This window comes from Oncorhynchus nerka, linkage group LG4 (genome assembly GCF_034236695.1).
Source record: "Oncorhynchus nerka isolate Pitt River linkage group LG4, Oner_Uvic_2.0, whole genome shotgun sequence".
NCBI lineage: Eukaryota > Metazoa > Chordata > Actinopteri > Salmoniformes > Salmonidae > Oncorhynchus > Oncorhynchus nerka.
Window position 1 is genome coordinate 95,656,133 of NC_088399.1, and position 24,144 is coordinate 95,680,276.

At 45.7% G+C, this 24,144-nt stretch overlaps 1 protein-coding gene across 1 annotated transcript in view; it reads right to left on the minus strand.

Annotated features, from left to right (window-relative positions):
* Window positions 1–9,616: 9,616 nt before the first annotated feature.
* The window catches only part of LOC115128746 (hippocalcin-like protein 1), an 82,617-nt gene continuing 68,089 nt past the window's right edge, over window positions 9,617–24,144 (minus strand). Inside the window, exons 4-5 of the mRNA XM_029658884.2 lie at window positions 14,424–14,529; window positions 9,617–14,160 (exon numbers count right to left, since the gene is read on the minus strand). Coding sequence (XP_029514744.1) covers window positions 14,063–14,160; window positions 14,424–14,529 — 204 coding nt within the window. The 3' untranslated portion in view covers window positions 9,617–14,062. The remainder of the gene's footprint in view (window positions 14,161–14,423; window positions 14,530–24,144) is intronic.

Here is a 24,144-nt window from a genome sequence, read left to right on the forward strand (position 1 = left end):
GAGAGGAGGGTTGAGGAGGCAGAATCAGGAGATAGGTTGGAGAAGGTTTGAGCAGAGGGAAGAGATGATAGGATGGAAGAGGAGAGAGTAGCGGGGAGAGAGAGCGAAGGTTGGGACGGCGCGATACCATCCGAGTAGGGGCAGTGTGGGAAGTGTTGGATGAGAGCGAGAGGGAAAAGGATACAAGGTAGTGGTCGGAGACTTGGAGGGGAGTTGCAATGAGGTTAGTGGAAGAACAGCATCTAGTAAAGATGAGGTCGAGCGTATTGCCTGCCTTGTGAGTAGGGGGAAGGTGAGAGGGTGAGGTCAAAAGAGGAGAGGAGTGGAAAGAAGGAGGCAGAGAGGAATGAGTCAAAGGTAGACGTGGGGAGGTTAAAGTCACCCAGAACTGTGAGAGGTGAGCCGTCCTCAGGAAAGGAGCTTATCAAGGCATCAAGCTCATTGATGAACTCTCCGAGGGAACCTGGAGGGCGATAAATGATAAGGATGTTAAGCTTGAAAGGGCTGGTAACTGTGACAGCATGGAATTCAAAGGAGGCGATAGACAGATGGGTAAGGGGAGAAAGCGAGAATGACCACTTGGGAGAGATGAGGATCCCGGTGCCACCACCCCGCTGACCAGAAGCTCTCGGGGTGTGCGAGAGCACGTGGGCGGACGAAGAGAGAGCAGTAGGAGTGGCGGTGTTGTCTGTGGTGATCCATGTTTCCGTCAGTGCCAAGAAGTCGAGGGACTGGAGGGAGGCATAGGCTGAGATGAACTCTGCATTGTTGGCCGCAGATCGGCAGTTCCAGAGGCTACCGGAGACCTGGAACTCCACGTGGGTCGTGCGCGCTGGGACCACCAGATTAGGGTGGCCGCGGCCATGCGGTGTGGAGCGTTTGTATGGTCTGTGCAGAGAGGAGAGAACAGGGATAGACAGACACATAGTTGACAGGCTAGAGAAGAGGCTACGCTAATGCAGAGGAGATTGGAATGACAAGTGGACTACACGTCTCGAATGTTCAGAAAGTTAAGCTTACGTAGCAAGAATCTAATTGACTAAAATGATTAAAATGATACAGTACTGCTGAGGTAGGCTAGCTGCGTTGTTGACACTACCCTAATCAAGTCGTTCCGTTGAGTGTGAAGTTTCTACAATGCTGCTATTCGGGGGCTAGCTGGCTAGCTAGCAGTGTTGGTTACGTTACGTTGCGTTAGGAGAACGACAATAGCTGGCTAGCTAACCTAGAAAATCGCTCTAGACTACACAATTATCTTTGAAACAAAGACGGCTATGTAGCTAGCTATGTAGCTAGCTACGATCAAACAAATCACACCGTTGGGACTGTAATGAAATTAAAATGTGATACTACCTGTGGAGCGAAGCGGAATGCGACCGGAATGCGAAAGTTCTATTCAGTAGACGTTGGCTGGCTGTTGGCTAGCTAGGAGTGTCTCCTACGTTAAGGACGACAAAATAGCTGGCTAGCTAACCTCGGTAAATTAAGATAATCACTCTAAGACTACACACTCTAAACTACACAATTATCTTGGATACGAAGACAGCAAAGACAACTATGTAGCTAGCTAATACTACACTAATCAAGTCGTTCAGTTGAGTGTGATAGTTACTACAGTGCTACGGTAGCCGGTGAACGTATGCTAGCTGGCTAGCTGCTAGGCAGATAGGAGGACGACGAAATACGATAATAACGCAATTATCACTCTAAGACTCCACACTCTAAACTACACAATTATCTTGGATACGAAGACAGCAAAGACAACTATGTAGCTAGCTAACACTACACTAATCAAGTCGTTCAGTTGAGTGTGATAGTTACTACAGTGCTACGGTAGACGGTGAACGTGTTGGGCAGATAGGAGGACGACGAAATACGATAATTACGCAATTATCTTTGATACAACGACGGCTATGTAGCTAGCTAAGAAGAAATTGCTAAGATTAGACAAATCAGACCGTTGTACTATAATGAAATGTAATGAAATGTAATGAAAAAGTTATACAACCTGCAGACCGAAGGAGACCGAAGCGCGGATGCGACCGGCTCGCTCAAAGAGTTGTAGATGCTTCTTTGTTCTAGTATGGTCAGGGCGTGAGTTGGGTGGGGGGGTCTATGTTCGTTTTTCTATGATTTGCTATTTCTGTGTTTGGCCTGGTATGGTTCTCAATCAGAGGCAGCTGTCAATCGTTGTCCCTTTAAGGAGCCTGTTTTCTATTGTGTTTCGTGGGTGATTGTTTTCTGTTTTCTGTTCAAATCAAAATCAAATCAAATGTATTTATAAAGCCCTTCGTGCTGTACAGAAACCCAGCCTAAAACCCCAAACAGCAAGCAATGCAGGTGTAGAAGCACGGTGGCTAGGAAAAACTCCCTAGAAAGGCCAAAACCTAGGAAGAAACCAGGCTATGTGGGGTGGCCAGTCCTCTTCTGGCTGTGCCGGGTGGAGATTATAACAGAACATGGCCAAGATGTTCAAATGTTCATAAATGACCAGCATGGTCGAATAATAATAAGGCAGAACAATTGAAACTGGAGCAGCAGCACGGTCAGGTGGACTGGGGACAGCAAGGAGCCATCACGTCAGGCAGTCCCGTCTGGCAGTCCCTGTTTCCTGTTGTGTGTCTGCACCAGCCAGAACTGTTTTCGGTCGTTTCTCTTTGTTAGTTTTGTTATTTCCGTGTTCATTTAATAAATATGGACACATACCACGCTGCACCTTGGTCCTCACCTTCTTCCACCGACGATGGCAGTTACACCCAAAAGTCCTCCTTCCATTTTGAATGCTTAGCAAGACAGTAAAGTGGTCTAATTCACATACTTATCAAGAGAACATTCCTGGTCATCCCTACTGCCTCTGATCTGGAGGACTCACTAAACAGAGAACATCCCTGGTCATCCCTACTGCCTCTGATCTGGAGGACTCACTAAACAGAGAACATCCCTGGTCATCCCTACTGCCTCTGATCTGGAGGACTCACTAAACAGAGAACATTCCTGGTCATCCCTACTGCCTCTGATCTGGCGGACTCACTAAACAGAGAACATCCCTGGTCATCTCTACTGCCTCTGATCTGGAGGACTCACTAAACAGAGAACATCCCTGGTCATCCCTACTGCCTCTGATCTGGAGGACTCACTAAACAGAGAACATCCCTGGTCCTCCCTACTGCCTCTGATCTGGAGGACTCACTAAACAGAGAACATCCCTGGTCCTCCCTACTACCTCTGATCTGGAGGACTCACTAAACAGAGAACATCCCTGGTCATCCCTACTGCCTCTGATCTGGAGGACTCACTAAACAGAGAACATCCCTGGTCATCCCTACTGCCTCTGATCTGGAGGACTCACTAAACAGAGAACATCCCTGGTCATCCCTACTAGCCTCTGATCTGGAGGACTCACTAAACAGAGAACATCCCTGGTCCTCCCTACTACCTCTGATCGGGCAGACTCACTAACCACATGCTCTGTTTGTAAATCATGTCTGAGTGTTGGATTGCGCCCCTTGCTCTCTGTAAATAAAAACTAGAACATGTGGCTGGTTTTCTTAATATAAGGAATTTTAAATTATTTATATTTATACTTTGATTTTTTAATTCTTAAGTATATTTTAGCAATTACGTTTACTTTTGACACTTAAGTATATTTAAAACCAAATACTTTTAGACTTTTACTGAAGTAATATTTTACTGGGTGACTCACTTTTACTTGAGTCATTTTCTATTAAGGTATCTTTACTTTTAGTATGACAATTGGGTACTTTTTCCACCACATAATCTAGCCAATGGCATCCAGGGAAAACCAGTTGAGTCGTGCTAATTTCTTGTGAAGTGATCTGACCAGCTTGCAATCTCACAAACACTAGTCTACAGTAGCACTCAACACTTGCTTCTTCCTAGAAGCAGACTGTGTTTGTACCAGGGGCGTATTGAGAGGTGTTTCATCATGAAAGCCAGAGACAGTTCCTGAGCTAGGCTTTAGTTCTCACCACAGAGACTGGCTTTGCATTCAGAAAATCAGCATTCTGAACGTCAACGTGTCTCTCCTCTCATCTGGAAATGCTGGGGGACTTTTCTCTCTCCCTACTACTGATATTCCCTCTCCAGTGTAAATAATCTGTCAGATTTTCCTCAAAGCTGAGACTTCCTCTTCTTCCTTTTAACTTCTCACGGATCATTTCTCAGTTAATAAACTCTTTTCTTGCGAAACACATTCCTGGCACACTTTTCTCAAATTTCTCTTTCTGTCTCTCCAGAAGACAAAACAGATTTTGTGGGTGACTCTGATCGTAAACTTTCAAAGTCCATTTGGGTGTTTTCTGTACAGACAGACAGACATACGCACATACACACACTGAAAAAAGAGCGCCGACACACACACACGCACTGACCGGTCTCGCTCCTCTCTCCAGAGCACGACTGATCCTGTGTGGTGACCTGTGACCTATATAGTCCAGCTGGTTTTCTCAGTGCAGCATTTCTCTTGTGTATGTCTTTCCTTTACAAGAAGATCAGGCCCAGAGACCACGGCAGAGACTGTGAGGTTTTGGTCCTTCTCAGCCACCGTCCAGCCATAACTTGAGATATTTTCTCAGGTTTCTCATTGACATTATTCATACCTGGGTTCAGTGTACCTTACATATCGCAAATTAGTATTCCATTCAGTTCTAGTCAGTGTTGATCAGCTACTGTTGATGGATGCTGTGTGTGTGTGTGTGTGTGTGTGTGTGTGTGTGTGTGTAGCGCCAGCTGAGCCGTCCAACTCTCGCTATCTCCGTGCCCCAGCATGCTCCTCCTCATCTTCATCACTCTGGCCCCGTCTCATCTCAAGCAAGTCCCAGCACCAACCTCTTCATCATCCTCAGCAGTACCAGAACCAGAGAGATGAGCTTCTTGATATTACGATGAACAATGGACACCCAGATATGGCTCCATACCCCATCTATGAAACCCCTAACCCAGATACAGCTCCATACCCATCTATCAAAGCCCTAACCCAGATACAGCTCCATACCCATCTATGAAACCCCTAACCCAGATACAGCTCCATACCCATCTATCAAAGCCCTAACCCAGATACAGCTCCATACCCATCTATCAAACCCCTAACCCAGATACAGCTCCATACCCATCTATCAAAGCCCTAACCCAGATACAGCTCCATACCCATCTATCAAACCCCTAACCCAGATACAGCTCCATACCCCATCTATGAAACCCCTAACCCAGATACAGCTCCATACCCATCTATGATACCCCTAACCCAGATATGGCTCCATATCCATCTATGAAACCCCTAACCCAGATACAGCTCCATACCCATCTATGAAACCCCTAACCCAGATACGACTCCATACCCCATCTATGAAACCCCTAACCCAGATACGGCTCCATACCCATCTATGAAATCCAGATACAGCTCCATACCCATCTATGAAACCCCTAACCCAGATGGCTCCATACCCATCTATGAAACCCCTAATACCCATCTATATAAAGCCCTGGCTCCATACCCATCTATGAAACCCCTAACCCAGATACAGCTCCATACCCATCTATGAAACCCCTAACCCAGATACAGCTCCATACCCATCTATGAAACCCCTAACCCAGATACGGCTCCATACCCCATCTATGAAACCCCTAACCCAGATACGGCTCCATACCCCATCTATGAAACCCCTAACCCAGATACAGCTCCATACCCATCTATGAAACCCCTAACCCAGATACAGCTCCATACCCATCTATGAAACCCCTAACCCAGATACAGCTCCATACCCATCTATATAAAGCCCTAACCCAGATACAGCTCCATACCCATCTATCAAACCCCTAACCCAGATACAGCTCCATACCCATCTGAAACCCCAGATACAGCTCCATACCCATCTATGAAACCCCTAACCCAGATACAGCTCCATACCCCATCTATGAAACCCCTAACCCAGATACGGCTCCATACCCCATCTAGACCCCTAACCCAGATACAGCTCCATACCCATCTATGAAACCCCTAACCCAGATACAGCTCCATACCCATCTATCAAACCCCTAACCCAGATACAGCTCCATACCCATCTATGAAACCCCTAACCCAGATAAAGCTCCATACCCATCTATGATACCCCTAACCCAGATACGGCTCCATACCCCATCTATGAAACCCCTAACCCAGATACGGCTCCATACCCCATCTATGAAACCCCTAACCCAGATATGGCTCCATATCCATCTATGAAACCCCTAACCCAGATATGGCTCCATACCCATCTATGAAACCCCTAACCCAGATATGGCTCCATACCCATCTATGAAACCCCTAACCCAGATACGGCTCCATACCCCATCTATGAAAGCCCTAACCCAGATACAGCTCCATACCCATCTATGAAACCCCTAACCCAGAGCTCCATACCCATCTATGATACCCCTCCACGGCTCCATACCCCATCTATGAAACCCCTAACCCAGATACGGCTCCATACCCCATCTATGAAACCCCTAACCCAGATACAGCTCCATACCCATCTATGAAACCCCTAACCCAGATACAGCTCCATACCCATCTATCAAACCCCTAACCCAGATACAGCTCCATACCCATCTATGAAACCCCTAACCCAGATAAAGCTCCATACCCATCTATGATACCCCTAACCCAGATACGGCTCCATACCCCATCTATGAAACCCCTAACCCAGATACGGCTCCATACCCCATCTATGAAACCCCTAACCCAGATATGGCTCCATATCCATCTATGAAACCCCTAACCCAGATATGGCTCCATACCCATCTATGAAACCCCTAACCCAGATATGGCTCCATACCCATCTATGAAACCCCTAACCCAGATACGGCTCCATACCCCATCTATGAAACCCCTAACCCAGATACGGCTCCATACCCATCTATGAAACCCCTAACCCAGATACAGCTCCATACCCATCTATGAAACCCCTAACCCAGATATGGCTCCATACCCATCTATGAAACCCCTAACCCAGATACAGCTCCATACCCATCTATGAAATCCCTAACCCAGATACAGCTCCATACCCATCTATGAAACCCCTAACCCAGATATGGCCATCGTTCTACAACATAGAAGATCATAGAAAATACCAGGAAATCCCAGTGTCTATAATAATATATATAATATTAATATATATATAATATTTAATATATAATATATAATATTGTAATTAGCATAGTTGCTGTCACAAACTCCACCCACTTGTCACTGACCTGTTGGATATACATTTCCCAGCGACCATTTCTGTACTTAACAGCGTTCATATGAATTCATTTTGATCTTGGACAATATTTTATTTGTATTGATATTTGTTGTGGTCTACTTGTAGCTCTGATTTGTCGTGAAAATTAACTGTTAAAACACCTCGTTGTGAGGGCTAATTATAAACGTAAAGGGCTGGACATGCAGATCAAATGGAAATGAAAAGTAGATTTTTGCTGAGGTCTCAGGACTGATAGGGTTTATGAAAATGTCAACATTGCGTGTGTGGTGGTGGGGGTCACAGTCGCCATTACATCAGTTCTATATATATATACACAGTGCATTCGGAAAGTATTCAGACCCCTTGACTTTTTCCATATTTACGTTACGTTACAGCCTTAATCTAAAATTGATTAAAAAAATAATCAATCTGCAGCATTGAAGGACCCCAAGAACACAGTGGCCTCCATCATTCTTAAATGGAAGAAGTTTGGAACCACCAAGACTCTTCCTAGAGCTGGCTGCCTGGACAAACTGAGCAATTGGGGAGAAGGGTCTTGGTCAGGAAGGTGACCAAGAACCTGTTGGTCACTCTAACAGAGCTCCTGAGTTCCTCTGTGGAGATGGGAGAACCTTCCAGAAGGACAACCATCTCTGCAGCACTCCACCAATCAGGTCTTTATGGTAGAATAGCCAGACTGAAGCCACTCCTCAGTTAAAGGCACATGACAGCCCACTTGCGAGTTTGCCAAAAGGGACCTAACAACTCTCAGACCATGATAAACAAGATTCTCTGGTCTGATGAAACTAAGATTGAACTCTTTGGCCTGAATGCAAAGAGTCACTTCTGGAGGAAATCTGGCACCATCACTGTTTTTCAGCGGAAGGGACTGGGAGACTAGTCAGGATCGAAGGAAAGATGAACGGAGCAAAATACATAGAGATTATTGATGAAAACTTGAAGGTTCCAACCTTCCAACAGGACCACGACCCTAAGAGACAGTTGCTGAGCAACGACCCTAAGCACACAGCCAAGATAATGCAGGAGTGGCTTCGGGACAAGTGAATGTCTCTGAATGTCTTTTTTATTTATTTTATTTGACCTTTATTTAACTAGGCAAGTCAGTTAAAGAACAAATTCTTATTTTCAAATGACGGCCTATGAATAGTGGGTTAACTGCCTTGTTCAGGGGCAGAACGACAGATTTGTACCTTGTCAGCTCGGGGATTCGATCATGCAACCTTTCGGTTACAAGTCCAATGCTCTAACCACTAGGCTTTGAGTGGTCCTGTCAGAGCCCGGACTTGAATCTGATCAAACATCTCTGAAGAGACCTGAAAATTGCTGTGCAGCTACGTTCCCCATCCAACCTGACAGAGCTTGAGAGGATCTGCAGAGAAGAATGGGAGAAACTCCCCAAATACAGGTGTGCCAAGCTTGTAGCATCATACCCAAGAAGACTTGAGGTTGTAATCACTGCCAAAGGTGCTTCAACAAAGTACTGAGTAAAGGGTCTGAATACTTACGTAAATGAAATATTTCATATTTTAAAAACAAATGTTGCTAAAATGTCAGAACCTGTTAACTTTGTCATTATATATTTGTATTACTTTATCAATCTGTGTATATATATATATATTGTGTGTATGTATGTATGTATGTATGTATGTATGTATGTATGTATGTATGTATGTTTTTCAATGTTTTGGCAACAAACTGGTGGCAGTTGTGACAGAAATCAGTAGTTGGAAGAGTTGCAGAGTTCATTGAAAATAATTCCATTGTTGATTAGATGCTTTTATCATTAATTAGGCTATTTATTTTTAACCATATGGTCCATGTACTAGAAACTTATGGACAATATAGACACATTATTAATTTAATAATAAATTAATAGTATATATGAATAACATTTTATTTTTTAATTATTCAAATCTAATTTACCAATGTTACGATAGATTGCCATAGATTTTCTGTTTAATTATCTAAATTACTGAAGATTCTTGAAAGGAATGACATGTTACCACACACACAGCAGTATCTTTCTCCACCTCCCTGAGTGGTATTAACAGTGAGCTCTGTCTTTGTCCAACACGTCAGAGAAAACAGAGAGATTTGCATTGAGTAGAACTAAAATTATTTTCTGTCATACAGAACACTGAATGTCATACGGAACACTGAATGTCATACGGAACACTGGATGTCATACGGAACACTGAATGTCATACGGAACACTGAATGTGTTCTATACATTTGACATCTTTTATCATCTGCACGTTTTCCTCCTAATAAACTCTTAACCAGAATCATAATATTCCTTAAAATGACTTGTTTTAATACAACCAAAAGAAAAACCCAGACACGCACATGTTTGAAACACAGAAGGTATATTTGTTATCGATTTCGGTTCAAAACAGAACAATCCATCCTCAACTAGAGGTTGTCATGCAACAGAAACAAGGGAGGAAGAAAGAGTTGTTTATTTTTAATCTTGATCCAACTCAAGTTATTAGTTTGAGACAGTTGGAACAGAAAAGGGCAGGTAGGACGGTGTCGGGTAACTTTACCAAATTCTCCAGGTTTTTCCAGAAATCCAAATTAGAAGAATTCCTGGAATAAGCAGGAAATCTGGGAATCTTGAAAAAAAATCAGGATTTCTAGAAAACCTGGACATTTTGGGAACGTTACCATAATTTTGCATTAGTGGAGAAGCAAATATTCCCCACCCAACCACCAGGGGGCGGTGACCCTGGAATCCCATCCAACCACCAGGGGGCAGTGACCCTGGAAGCCATTCCAACCACCAGGGGGCGGTGACCCTGGAATCACATCCAACCACCAGGGGGCAGTGACCCTGGAAGCCCATCCAACCACCAGGGGGCAGTGACCCTGGAAGCCCATCCAACCACCAGGGGGCAGTGACCCTGGAAGCCCATCCAACCACCAGGGGGCAGTGACCCTGGAAGCCCATAGTAGAGGTGCAGTGCAGTACACATTGTGGGAAACTAGGCGTGCATTTCAAATAATATCTCCTTTCTCCTGAAGTGTGCACTCGGTAACGCTTTATTTTAAGGGACTGTAATAAATCATTTATAAGGCGTTTATAAAGTGTGTGTTATTCCAACATTTATAAACCATTTACTAATCATCAGTCAGGTCTTTTTGCAGCCCCTAATATAAAGTGAAAGCCATTTAGGTAATAAATACTATATAACATGGAGTGAGCGGTGTAATTTGTCACTAGCCACTTTAAACAAAGCTACCTAATATAATGTTCCCTACATTATTCATCTCATATGCATACGTATATACTGTACTCTATATCATCTACTGCATCCTTATGTAATACATGTATCACTAGCCACTTTAACTATGCCACTTTGTTTACATGCTCATCTCATATGTATATACTGTACTCGATACCATCTACTGTATCTTGCCTATGCTGCTCTGTACCATCACTCATTCATATATCTTTATGTACATATTCTTTATCCCCTTACACTTGTGTCTATAAGGTAGTAGTTTTGGAATTGTTAGCTAGATTACTTGTTGGTTATCACTGCTTTGTCGGAACTAGAAGCACAAGCATTTCGCTACACTCGCACTAACATCTGCTAACCATGTGTATGTGAGAAATAAAATGTGATTTGATTTGATTTGTTGCTAGACATTGCAGCAGTACCTGAACCAACGGACAGCACAGGATGATTAAGGAACTATATATACACATGTCTGAATAACTATGCTTCCTGACATTCATTCATATATTTTTATGTACATATTCTTATTCATTCCTTTACAATTGTGTGTGTATAAGGTAGTTGTGTGAAATTGTTAGCTAGATTACTTGTTGGTTATTACTGCATTGTCGGAACTAGAAGCACAAGCATTTTGCTACACTCGCATTAACATCTGCTAACCATGTGTATGTGACAAATACAATTTGATTTGATTTGACATTTACACATGTGGGAGTCATGATTAATACATGGAGAGAAAACGGTTTATTAATGGTTTATAAATAGTTTATTAATGGTTTATAAATGGTTTATTACCTACCCTTATACTAAAGTTTTACGGTGCGCTCATTCAGAGTCCTCTGGGCCTTGACTGTCACCAGTAGTGGAGTCTATAAGGTATAGGGCGTCACTTGGAATGCAACCTCTAAGTGATCTTTGCCTTAAAACAATTCCACTCTCTACTGTCTCGGTTAACGCTTTGAAAAGGAAGGTAGAACAGCACTGGTATAGAGATAATCAAGAACAGCACTGGGATAGAGGTAATCAAGACCAGCACTGGGATAGAGGTAATCAAGACCAGCACTGGGACAGAGATAATCAAGAACAGCACTGGGATAGAGATAATCAAGAACAGCACTGGGATAGAGATAATCAAGAACAGCACTGGGATAGAGATAATCAAGAACAGCACTGGGATAGAGATAATCAAGAACAGCACTGGGATAGGGATAATTAAGACCAGCAGGGATAGAGATAATCAAGACCAGCAGGGATAGAGATAATATAGACCAGCAGGGATAGAGATAATATAGACCAGCAGGGATAGAGATAATTAAGACCAGCAGGGATAGAGATAATATAGACCAGCAGGGATAGAGATAATCAAGACCAGCAGGGATAGAGATAATCAAGACCAGCAGGGATAGAGATAATCAAGACCTGCAGAGTTAGAGATAATCAAGACCTGCAGGGTTAGAGATAATCAAGACCTGCAGGGTTAGAGATAATTAAGGTTAGCTGGGATAGAGATAATCAAGACCAGCAGGGATAGAGATAATCAAGGTTAGCTGGGATAGAGATAATCAAGGCCAGCAGGGATAGAGATAATCAAGCCCTTAGTGTGTTGTGCTCTGTGTCTGGCAGAAGGCGGGAGGGAGGGAGTTTGTCCCAAAGTGACACACAAGCACAAGAGTGCGCAAAGACGGCATGTCGGTGTGTCTTCTGTGTGCGGTCTGGTAGGCTGCTGAAGAAAGTAGAGCTTTGAAATGGAACTGTTTTGTGATGGGGGTTTTCGTGTTTTGTGCACCATGCAGTGAGGCGTGTGACGACGTGGCTACTGTACTTCACCGCTCAGTGATGCGATAAAAGTGTTAAAATAACTAACTTTAAATACTTATATGACATATTAATAATAAACAACACGAATGTATAATACTGTTAAAGTTTAAAGTCTGGACATGCACACAAACTGTACACATGCACACTGTAGACACATGCACACAACAAAACATACACACACTCAGACATGCACACAAACTGTACACATGCACACTGTAGACACATGCACACAACAAAACATACACACACTCAGACATGCACACAAACTGTACACATGCACACTGTAGACACATGCACACAACAAAACATACACACACTCAGACATACACACACACACACACACACACACACACACACACACACACACACACACACACACACACACACATACATGCATACACTCGTGGAGGCTCAAATTATACGATGTGTTGCTACTGGTTTCATTGATCAAATGCATTATGGAATCACCTGATATAAATATTCTAGAATATTCAAATTTTTCCCTTCCAATGCCGGACTTTGGAATCTCCACATTCCATCTTGGACAGAGACGGACGGTTCCCAAAGACAAGTCAATGTCCATATGACAAGGAACAGTCCTCATTTCTTTCTTTTTCGTTCTTTCAATGGATTCCTCTCCAGTACTGTGTTATAATCATCTTCAATGTCAAATCAAATTAAAAACCACAACAATGAAAATAAATAAATACAAGTAAACAACACGAGGAAAACAATATTATGTACAAATAAAAAATTATAACAATAAAACATTTAAATTAATCAATAATAACAATACATTTATAACATCAGTAATAAAAACCCAATAGCTTTCTTTACCGCAGTGAAAGATCATATATCAGAAACATCACAACTTCTTTCCCTGTCCCGGTCCCATGTTCAAACGATTAGGCAATTCCCATATTGGATCAGAGCAAACAATACATCTACATGATACTGCCTTCTGAATGCAGCAGGAGTTATGAAGACAGATAGATATACTTGCCTATTCATTTCGTATAATGTCATATACACATGTATGTACACATAAATATGGATATAAAAGTGGAAGAGGATTGGAGGAGCTGTGCCTTAATTGGAGGGGAACGGAATCTTTTGAACAGAATGATTAGAACACAGATGGCCCATGCATGGTTCTCAGGATGGAATGTTCCCTTCGTTATCTTCCCCAAAATAAACAGACTTTGTAAAAATGGCAGACGGACTTTCTGACGTTGTGAGGCAGCGGAGCTCAGCGGAATTCCATCCCATTCTTCCAGAATTCCATCCCATTCTTCCGGAATTCCATCCCATTCTTCCGGGATTCCATCCCATTCTTCCAGAATTCCATCCCATTCTTCCGGAATTCCATTCCATTCTTCCAGAATTCCATCCCATTCTTCCAGAATTCCATCCCATTCTTCCAGAATTCCATCCCATTCTTCCAGAATTCCATCCTTCCGGATCCAGAGAGACAGTAAAACACATTGGACAACGGCTTGTTTTTTGTATTCTCAGTTGTCGTATCATCTTCTGAATAATAATGTATGCATGTCCCTTATTTCCTTAAAAAATAAAAAGTAAAGTAAAATGATCATGATTTTTGCTTTATCTCCTTTTAAAACTCTTCCTCCATCTTGTACACCAAAAATATATGAGTGATGAGAACCATCATAAACTAATTGGAGTTACTATTTCCATAGCAATCACGGTGGGCGTGGCAGGCCAGGTGGGCGGGCGGGGTTAGAACTGGGAGGCGGAGCTGGGGTCACACTGGAGTAGCCGCACGATAGAGGGATCACTTTTGGCACCTTTAATGAACTCTTCCAGTGACAGTTTACCTGGGGGGATGAAGAGAGAGAGAGAGAGAGAGAGAGAGAGAGAGAGAGAGAGAGAGAGAGAGAGAGAGAAAACGATACAGGGAGGGAAATGTTAAAATGAGAACAGAGAGGAGGAAGAGAAAGCGATAGGAGAACAGGAATTGAAAGAGAGTAAATGGAAGAATTGAAATACTGACACAAATACTGCTCAGACACTCTCAAAACTGTAACATGACAGTGATCCCCACCCATTCTCCCCCATCCCTTGTCCCCCCCCCTCTCACCATCATTATTGAGGTCCATCTGTCTGAAGATCTTGTCTGTTCTCTTCTCCGGCGTGGCCTCATCCTCCGGCATCTTCATCACAGATGACACCATCTTATAAATGGCCTGAGGAGAGAGGGAGGGAGCAAGTAAGCGAGGGAGGTAGGGAGAGGGATGGAGGTAGGGAGAGGGATGGAGAGAGGTAGGGAGAGGGGTGGAGGTAGGGAGAGGGATAGAGGTAGGGAGAGGGAGAGAGAGAGGTAGGGAGAGGGATGGAGGTAAGGGAGAGGGATGGAGGTAGGGAGAGAAAGGTAGGTAGGGAGAGGGAGGGAGGGAATTAGGGAGAGGGAGAGAGAGAGGTAGAGAGGGAGGCAGAGAGGGAGGTAGAGAGGGAGGGAGGTAGAGGGAGGGAGAGGGGTAGGTAGGGGGAGGGAGGTAGGTAGGTAGGGAGAGGGAGAGAGAGAGAGAGGTAGGGAGAGGGAGGGAGGTAAGGGAGAGGGAAAGAGGGAGGGAGATAGGTAGAGAGGGTGGGAGAGGGAGGTAGGTAGGGAGATAGGGAGAGGGAGGGAGGTCAGGAGGGAGAGGTAGAGAGCCACTTCTTCTTGTTTTTATCTGATAGGAGTGGAACCCGGTGTGGTCTTCTGCTGCAACAGCCCGTCTGTGACAAGGATCGACGAGTTGTGTGTTCCTGAGATGCCGTTCTGCACACCACTGTTGTACTGCGCCGTTATTTCCCTGTTTGTGGCCCATCTGTTAGCTTGCCCTATTCTTGCCATTCTTGCCAATTAGCTGTTTTTCGCCCACAGGACTGCTGCTGACTGGATGTTGTTTTGTTTGTCGCACCGAAACAGGAAACCCTACACAGTGCCGTGCGTGAAAAGTCCAGGAAGTCAGTTGTTTCTGAGATCCTGGATCCGACATGCCCGGCGCAGAACGATCCTACCACGCTCAAAAGTCGCTTAGGTCACTAGTTTTGCCCCATTCTAACGTTCGAATGATGCCTGTCTGCCTGTTTTAATAAGCAACTACGGACATGTGACTGTCTGCAGGAGTGATCATTTTCAGTGAACGGGGTGGTGTACCTGATAAGCTGGCCAGTGTAGGATAATAATAGCAATAGTTAAATAGGATAGGCCTTGACTAGAATGCAGTATATACATATGCTTTGGGTAAGACAGTGTGTAAACCAGTGTTACATACAGTGGGGCAAAAAAGTATTTAGTCAGCCACCAATTGTGCAAGTTCTCCCACTTAAAAAGATAAGAGAGGCCTGTAATTTTCATCATAGGGTACACTACAACTATGACAGACAAAATGAGAAAAAAAAATATCCAGAAAATCGCATTGTAATACTTATTTTCCACCATAATTTGCAAATAAATTCATTAAAACTCCTACAATGTGATTTTCTGGATTTTTTTCTCTCATTTTGTCTGTCATTGTTGAAGTGTACCTATGATGGAAATTACACGCCTCTCTCATCAAGTGGGAGAACTTGCACAATTGGTGGCTGACTAAATACTTTTTGCCCCACTGTGTAACTATGTACATAGGGCAGCAGTCTCTAAGGTACAGGGCAGGAAACTGGGCGGATGCCGGCTAGTGGAGACTGTTTAACAGTCTGATGGCCTGGAGATAGAAGCTGTTTCTCAGTCTCTTTGTCCCAGGTTTGATGCACCTGTACTGTCTCCATCTTCTAGATGGTAGCGGGGTGAACAGGCAGTGGCTCGGGTGGCTGAGGTCCTTAATGATCTACTAGATGGTAGCGGGGTGAACAGGCAGTGGCTCGGGTGGCTGAGGTCCTTAATGATCTACTAGATGGTAGCGGGGTGAACAGGCAGTGGCTCGGGTGGCTGAGGTCCTTAATGATCTACTAGATGGTAGCGGGGTGAACAGGCAGTGGCTCGGGTGGCTGAGGTCCTTAATGATCTACTTCGCCTTCCTGTGACACCGAGAGCTGTAGATGTCCTGAAGAGCAGGCAGTGTGCATCCGATGATGAGTTGGGCTGATCACACCACCCTCTGGAGAGCAGACGGTGCAGTTGCCGTACCAGGCGGTGATACAGCCCGACAGGATGCTCTCAATGGTGCTTCTATAGAAGTTTCTGAGGGTCTTGGGGGCCAAGCATAATTCCTTCAGCCTACTGAGGTTGAAGAGGAGCCGTTGCACCTACTTCAACACACTGTCTGTGTGAATGGAACATTTCAGATTGTCCAGTGATTTGCACTTGAAGCTTTTCACCCTCTCTTCTGTTTACAGTGTAACTCCCTTCTCTCTCTCTCTCCACCCCCTTCATCACCCCTCATCCATCTCTCTCTCTCTCAATCCCGCCATCCTCAGTGATAATATCTTGGCCTCTCCCTCTCCTTGCCTCCCCCTCCCCTCCCTTCTCCTCTCTCCTTTTCTTATTTCCTCTTTCTCGCCTCCTTTCCTCTCCCTCTCTCCTCCCTCTCCTCTCCTCTGTCTCTCCTCCTCTCATTCAGCAAAGCAGAACCTCAGTGAGCCCAGGGATAATCCCAGTATTCTGCACACTCAGGGATAAACCCTGGTTAAATTTAACTCACTAATCCTGGAGCACACAGCACTTGCAACCATACTGCTCTCAGTACAAATCAGAACCATCTCTCTCTTTCTTTTCCCCATTTTAATCTATTCTCTCTACCCGTTTTCCTTCTCTTTCTCAAACTCTCCCTATATCTATGTACCCCAATCTGTCTCTTTCTCACTCTCTCTCGTAACCGTCTCCTAAACTGGTAACGACTTCCCAGTTCCAACAAAAACTTGAAAGAACCACACAACACCGTAATTCCCGACCCAAAATATTCATGACCAACCCTACGTAACCTCTTCACTGGCCAGCTAACGAAACAATGCTGATGTCACAGGTGTGGCTAATTGCCTTCCCACTGGGCACACACTGATTGAATCAATGTTGTTTATAGGTCATTTCAATTAAATTAAGTTGAATCAATGCAGAATAGACTTTGAATTGATGTCTGTGCCCAGTGGGCTATAATCAAGCCAGAAATTTCATTGGTTCATTGACAAATTAGTTGTTGTTGTTGTTAGCTGTTGTTGTTGTTAGCTGTTGTTGTAGTTGTTGTTGTTGTTGTTAGCTGTTGTTGTAGTTGTTGTTGTTAGCTGTTGTTGTTGTTAGCTGTTGTTGTAGTTGTTGTTGTTGTTGTAGTTGTTGTTGTTGTAGTTGTTGTTGTGTGTTTCCCTCTGTTTGAGGTGTGGCCACCCACAGGAGGGGCTGCAGTTCAGAGGCGTGGTTGTTTCCGGGTAGCATTTGGGGAAAATGGATTGATGAGGGAGACAATATGGATGCCTGCCTTTCTGGCATGGAACACCTCCCCTGACGTTTTTAGCACCTTTGATTGGTTTTGTTAGTGTCATTTTAAATGGTAAAATGGAAAATGTTCCTTTGAGCCATCTGAAGAATGACTCCTGCTGTAAAAAAGAAAGGTGAACTAAACCCACATTCTGTTTTAAATCCTGATCCTGTTGTGTTTCCACTTCACTCGGTCTGCTCAACTTAGATCCTAAGAATCTGTCACTTGACACTAGCATCTCTAACAACCACGCAGACAGCAAACTATGCAACGGTCAGCCGTTCCTTCTATTGGATTGTGCAGCAAAAAATCTCCACACTAGGGGGCAGACTTTTTCACTTCTATCTGTCAATCTGACAATCTTCTGCATTATTTATTATCATTATTGTCACCAAAGCCCCATATACTACCCACCATTGCGACCTGTATGCTCTCGTTGGCTGGCCCTCGCTTCATACTTGTCGCCAAACCCACTGGCTCCAGGTCATCTACAAGTCTCTGCTAGGTAAAGTCCCCCCTTATCTCAGCTCGCTGGTCACCATAGCAGCACCCACCTGTAGCACGCGCTCCAGCAGGGATATCTCTCTGGTCACCCCCAAAACCAATTCTTACTTTGGCCGCCTCTCCTTCCAGTTCTCTGCTGCCAATGACTGGAACGAACAACAAAAATCTCTGAAACTGGAAGCACTTATCTCCCTCACTAGCTTTAAGCACCAACTGTCAGAGCAGCTCACAGATTACTGCACCTGTACATAGCCCATCTATAATTTAGCCCAAACAAATACCTCTCCCCCTACTGTATTTATTTATTTTGCTCCTTTGCACCCCACTATTTCTATCTCTACTTTGCACTTTCTTCCACTGCAAATCTACCATTCCAGTGTTTTACATGCTATATTGTATTTACTTCGCCACCATGGCCTTTTTTTGCCTTTACCTCCCGTATCTCACCTCATTTGCTCACATTGTACATAGACTCATTTTTCTACTGTATTATTGACTGCACGTTTGTTTTACTCCATGTGTAACTCTGTGTCGTTGTATCTGTCGAACTGCTTTGCTTTATCTTGGCCAGGTCGCAATTGTAAATGAGAACTTGTTCTCAGCTGGCCTCACCTGGTTAAATAAAAGTGAAATAAATCAAATAAAATCAATTTGTCCAGATTTTTACCATATGACAGCATTAGTCCTAATCCTTTATACAGGGATGGTTTGAGGTGAATGGTTTCAGCACAGTTGTAGCAGTAAGATAGTGGATGAGGTTAAAGCTTTCAGTACAGTTCGATAGTAATGCACTAAAGGTCAAAAGTTTGAGAACACCGACTCATTCAAGGGGTTTTTCTTTATTTTTTTACTATTTTCTACATTGTAGAATAACAGTGAAGACATCAAAACTAGAGGGTGCAAATTTGTTTATCACTTTTTTGCTACGAGATGATTTCACGTGTTATTTCATAGTTTTGATGTCTTCACTGTTATTCTACAATGTAGAAAGAAAAACCCTTTAAAACGTTTGACCGATAGTGTACATTAAGCAGATTACGTTTACAATGGTTGCAGCTGTTAAACTAGTTGTTGACATGCTTTTGGGTTCATTTTAAGGTTAAAGTGTTTAATACAGTAGGATAGTAGTATATTTAAGCAATGTGGCCTGAATGGGTGTGGTATATGGACTGAAGGGGTGTGGTATATGGCTTGAAGGGGTGTGGTATATGGCCTGAAGGGGTGTGGTATGTGGCCTGAAGGGGTGTGGAATATGGCCTGAAGGGGTGTGGTATATGGCCTGAAGGGGTGTGGTATATGGCCTGAAGGGGTGTGGTATATGGCCTGAAGGGGTGTGGTATATGGCCTGAAGGGGTGTGGTATATGGCCTGAATGGGTGTGGTATATGGCCTGAAGGGGTGTGGTATATGGCCTGAATGGGTGTGGTATATGGCCTGAAGGGGTGTGGTATATGGCCTGAAGGGGTGTGGTATATGGCCTGAAGGGGTGTGGTATTTGGCCTGAAGGGGTGAGGTATATGGCCTGAAGGGGTGTGGTATATGGCCTGAAGGGGTGTGGTATGTGGCCTGAAGGGGTGTGGTATATGGCTTGAAGGGGTGTGGTATATGGCCTGAAGGGGTGTGGTATATGGCCTGAAGGGGTGTGGTACATGTCCTGAAGGGGTGTGGTATATGGCCTGAAGGGGTGTGGTATATGGCCTGAAGGGGTGTGGTATATGGCCTGAAGGGGTGTGGTATATGGCCTGAATGGGTGTGGTATATGGCCTGAAGGGGTGTGGTATATGGCCTGAATGGGTGTGGTATATGGCCTGAAGGGGTGTGGTACATGGCCTGAAGGGGTGTGGTATATGGCCTGAAGGGGTGTGGTACATGGCCTGAAGGGGTGTGGTATATGGTCTGAAGGGGTGTGGTATATGGCCTGAAGGGGTGTGGTATGTGGCCTGAAGGGTGTGGTATATGGCCTGAAGGGGTGTGGTATATGGCCTGAAGGGGTGTGGTATGTGGCCTGAAGGGGTGTGGTATATGGCTTGAAGGGGTGTGGTACATGGCCTGAAGGGGTGTGGTATATGGCCTGAAGGGGTGTGGTACATGTCCTGAAGGGGTGTGCTATATGGCCTGAAGGGGTGTGGTATATGGCCTGAAGGGGTGTGGTATATAGCCTGAAGGGGTGTGGTATATGGACTGAAGTGGTGTGGTATATGGCCTGAAGGGGTGTGGTACATGGCCTGAAGGGGTGTGGTACATGGCCTGAAGGGGTGTGGTACATGGCCTGAAGGGGTGTGGTATATGGCCTGAAGGGGTGTGGTACATGGCCTGAAGGGGTGTGGTATATGGTCTGAAGGGGTGTGGTATATGGTCTGAAGGGGTGTGGTATATGGCCTGAAGGGGTGTGGTATATGGCCTGAATGGGTGTGGTATATGGCCTGAAGGGGTGTGGTATATGGCCTGAAGGGGTGTGGTATATGGCCTGAAGGGGTGTGGTATTTGGCCTGAAGGGGTGGTATATGGCCTGAAGGGGTGTGGTATATGGCCTGAAGGGGTGTGGTATATGGCCTGAAGGGGTGTGGTATATGGCCTGAAGGGGTGTGGTATATGGCCTGAATGGGTGTGGTATATGGCCTGAAGGGGTGTGGTATATGGCCTGAATGGGTGTGGTATATGGCCTGAAGGGGTGTGGTACATGGCCTGAAGGGGTGTGGTATATGGCCTGAAGGGGTGTGGTACATGGCCTGAAGGGGTGTGGTATATGGTCTGAAGGGGTGTGGTATATGGCCTGAAGGGGTGTGGTATGTGGCCTGAAGGGGTGTGGTATGTGGCCTGAAGGGGTGTGGTATATGGCTTGAAGGGGTGTGGTATATGGCCTGAAGGGGTGTGGTATATGGCCTGAAGGGGTGTGGTATATGGCCTGAATGGGTGTGGTATATGGCCTGAAGGGGTGTGGTATATGGCCTGAAGGGGTGTGGTATATGGCCTGAAGGGGTGTGGTATTTGGCCTGAAGGGGTGAGGTATATGGCCTGAAGGGGTGTGGTATATGGCCTGAAGGGGTGTGGTATGTGGCCTGAAGGGGTGTGGTATATGGCTTGAAGGGGTGTGGTATATGGCCTGAAGGGGTGTGGTATATGGCCTGAAGGGGTGTGGTACATGTCCTGAAGGGGTGTGGTATATGGCCTGAAGGGGTGTGGTATATGGCCTGAAGGGGTGTGGTATATGGCCTGAAGGGGTGTGGTATATGGCCTGAATGGGTGTGGTATATGGCCTGAAGGGGTGTGGTATATGGCCTGAATGGGTGTGGTATATGGCCTGAAGGGGTGTGGTACATGGCCTGAAGGGGTGTGGTATATGGCCTGAAGGGGTGTGGTACATGGCCTGAAGGGGTGTGGTATATGGTCTGAAGGGGTGTGGTATATGGCCTGAAGGGGTGTGGTATGTGGCCTGAAGGGGTGTGGTATATGGCCTGAAGGGGTGTGGTATATGGCCTGAAGGGGTGTGGTATGTGGCCTGAAGGGGTGTGGTATATGGCTTGAAGGGGTGTGGTACATGGCCTGAAGGGGTGTGGTATATGGCCTGAAGGGGTGTGGTACATGTCCTGAAGGGGTGTGCTATATGGCCTGAAGGGGTGTGGTATATGGCCTGAAGGGGTGTGGTATATAGCCTGAAGGGGTGTGGTATATGGACTGAAGTGGTGTGGTATATGGCCTGAAGGGGTGTGGTACATGGCCTGAAGGGGTGTGGTACATGGCCTGAAGGGGTGTGGTACATGGCCTGAAGGGGTGTGGTATATGGCCTGAAGGGGTGTGGTACATGGCCTGAAGGGTGTGGTATATGGTCTGAAGGGGTGTGGTATATGGTCTGAAGGGGTGTGGTATATGGCCTGAAGGGGTGTGGTACATGGCCTGAAGGGGTGTGGTATATGGTCTGAAGGGGTGTGGTATATGGCCTGAAGGGGTGTGGTATATGGCCTGAAGGGGTGTGGTATATGGCCTGAAGGGGTGTGGTATATGGCCTGAAGGGGTGTGGTATATGGCCTGAAGGGGTGTGGTATATGGTCTGAAGGGGTGTGGTATATGGCCTGAAGGGGTGTGGTATATGGCCTGAAGGGGTGTGGTATATGGCCTGAAGGGGTGTGGTATATGGCCTGAAGGGGTGTGGTATATGGCCTGAAGGGGTGTGGTATATGGCCTGAAGGGGTGTGGTATATGGCCTGAAGGGGTGTGGTATATGGCCTGAAGGGGTGTGGTATATGGCCTGAAGGGGTGTGGTATATAGCCTGAATGGGTGTGGTATATGGCCTGAAGGGGTGTGGTATATGGCCTGAAGGGGTGTGGTATATGGCCTGAAGGGGTGTGGTATATGGCCTGAAGGGGTGAGGTATATGGCCTGAAGGGGTGTGGTATATGGCCTGAAGGGGTGTGGTATATGGCCTGAAGGGGTGTGGTATATGGCTTGAAGGGTGTGGTATATGGCCTGAAGGGTGTGGTATATGGCCTGAAGGGGTGTGGTATATGGCCTGAAGGGGTGTGGTATATAGCCTGAAGGGGTGTGGTATATAGCCTGAAGGGGTGTGGTATATGGCCTGAAGGGGTGTGGTATATGGCCTGAAGGGGTATGGTATATGGCCTGAAGGGGTGTGGTATATGGCCTGAAGGGGTGTGGTATATAGCCTGAAGGGGTGTGGTATATGGCCTGAAGGGGTGTGGTATGTGGCCTGAAGGGGTGTGGTATATGGCCTGAAGGGGTGTGGTATATAGCCTAAAGGGGTGTGGTATATGGCCTGAAGGGGTGTGGTATATGGCCTGAAGGGGTGTGGTATATGGTCTGAAGGGGTGTGGTATATGGCCTGAAGGGGTGTGGTATATGGCCTGAAGGGGTGTGGTATATGGCCTGAAGGGGTGTGGTATATGGTCTGAAGGGGTGTGGTATATAGCCTGAAGGGGTGTGGTATATGGCCTGAAGGGGTGTGGTATATAGCCTGAAGGGGTGTGGTATATGGCCTGAAGGGGTGTGGTATATGGCCTGAAGGGGTGTGGTATATAGCCTGAAGGGGTGTGGTATATGGCCTGAAGGGGTGTGGTATATGGCCTGAAGGGGTGTGGTATATGGCCTGAAGGGGTGTGGTATATAGCCTGAAGGGGTGGTATATAGCCTGAAGGGGTGTGGTATATGGCCTGAAGGGGTGTGGTATATGGCCTGAAGGGGTGTGGTATATGGCCTGAAGGGGTGTGGTATATGGCCTGAAGGGTGTGGTATATGGCCTGAAGGGGTGTGGTATATAGCCTGAAGGGGTGTGGTATATGGTCTGAAGGGGTGTGGTATATGGCCTGAAGGGGTGTGGTATATGGCCTGAAGGGGTGTGGTATATGGTCTGAAGGGGTGTGGTATATGGCCTGAAGGGGTGTGGTATATGGCCTGAAGGGGTGTGGTATATGGCCTGAAGGGGTGTGGTATATGGCCTGAAGGGGTGTGGTATATAGCCTGAAGGGGTGTGGTATATGGCCTGAAGGGGTGTGGTATATGGCCTGAAGGGGTGTGGTATATAGCCTGAAGGGTGTGGTATATGGCCTGAAGGGGTGTGGTATGTGGCCTGAAGGGGTGTGGTATATGGCCTGAAGGGGTGTGGTATATAGCCTAAAGGGGTGTGGTATATGGCCTGAAGGGTGTGGTATATGGCCTGAAGGGTGTGGTATATGGTCTGAAGGGGTGTGGTATATGGCCTGAAGGGGTGTGGTATATGGCCTGAAGGGGTGTGGTATATGGCCTGAAGGGGTGTGGTATATGGTCTGAAGGGGTGTGGTATATAGCCTGAAGGGGTGTGGTATATGGCCTGAAGGGGTGTGGTATATGGCCTGAAGGGGTGTGGTATATGGCCTGAAGGGGTGTGGTATATGGCCTGAAGGGGTGTGGTAT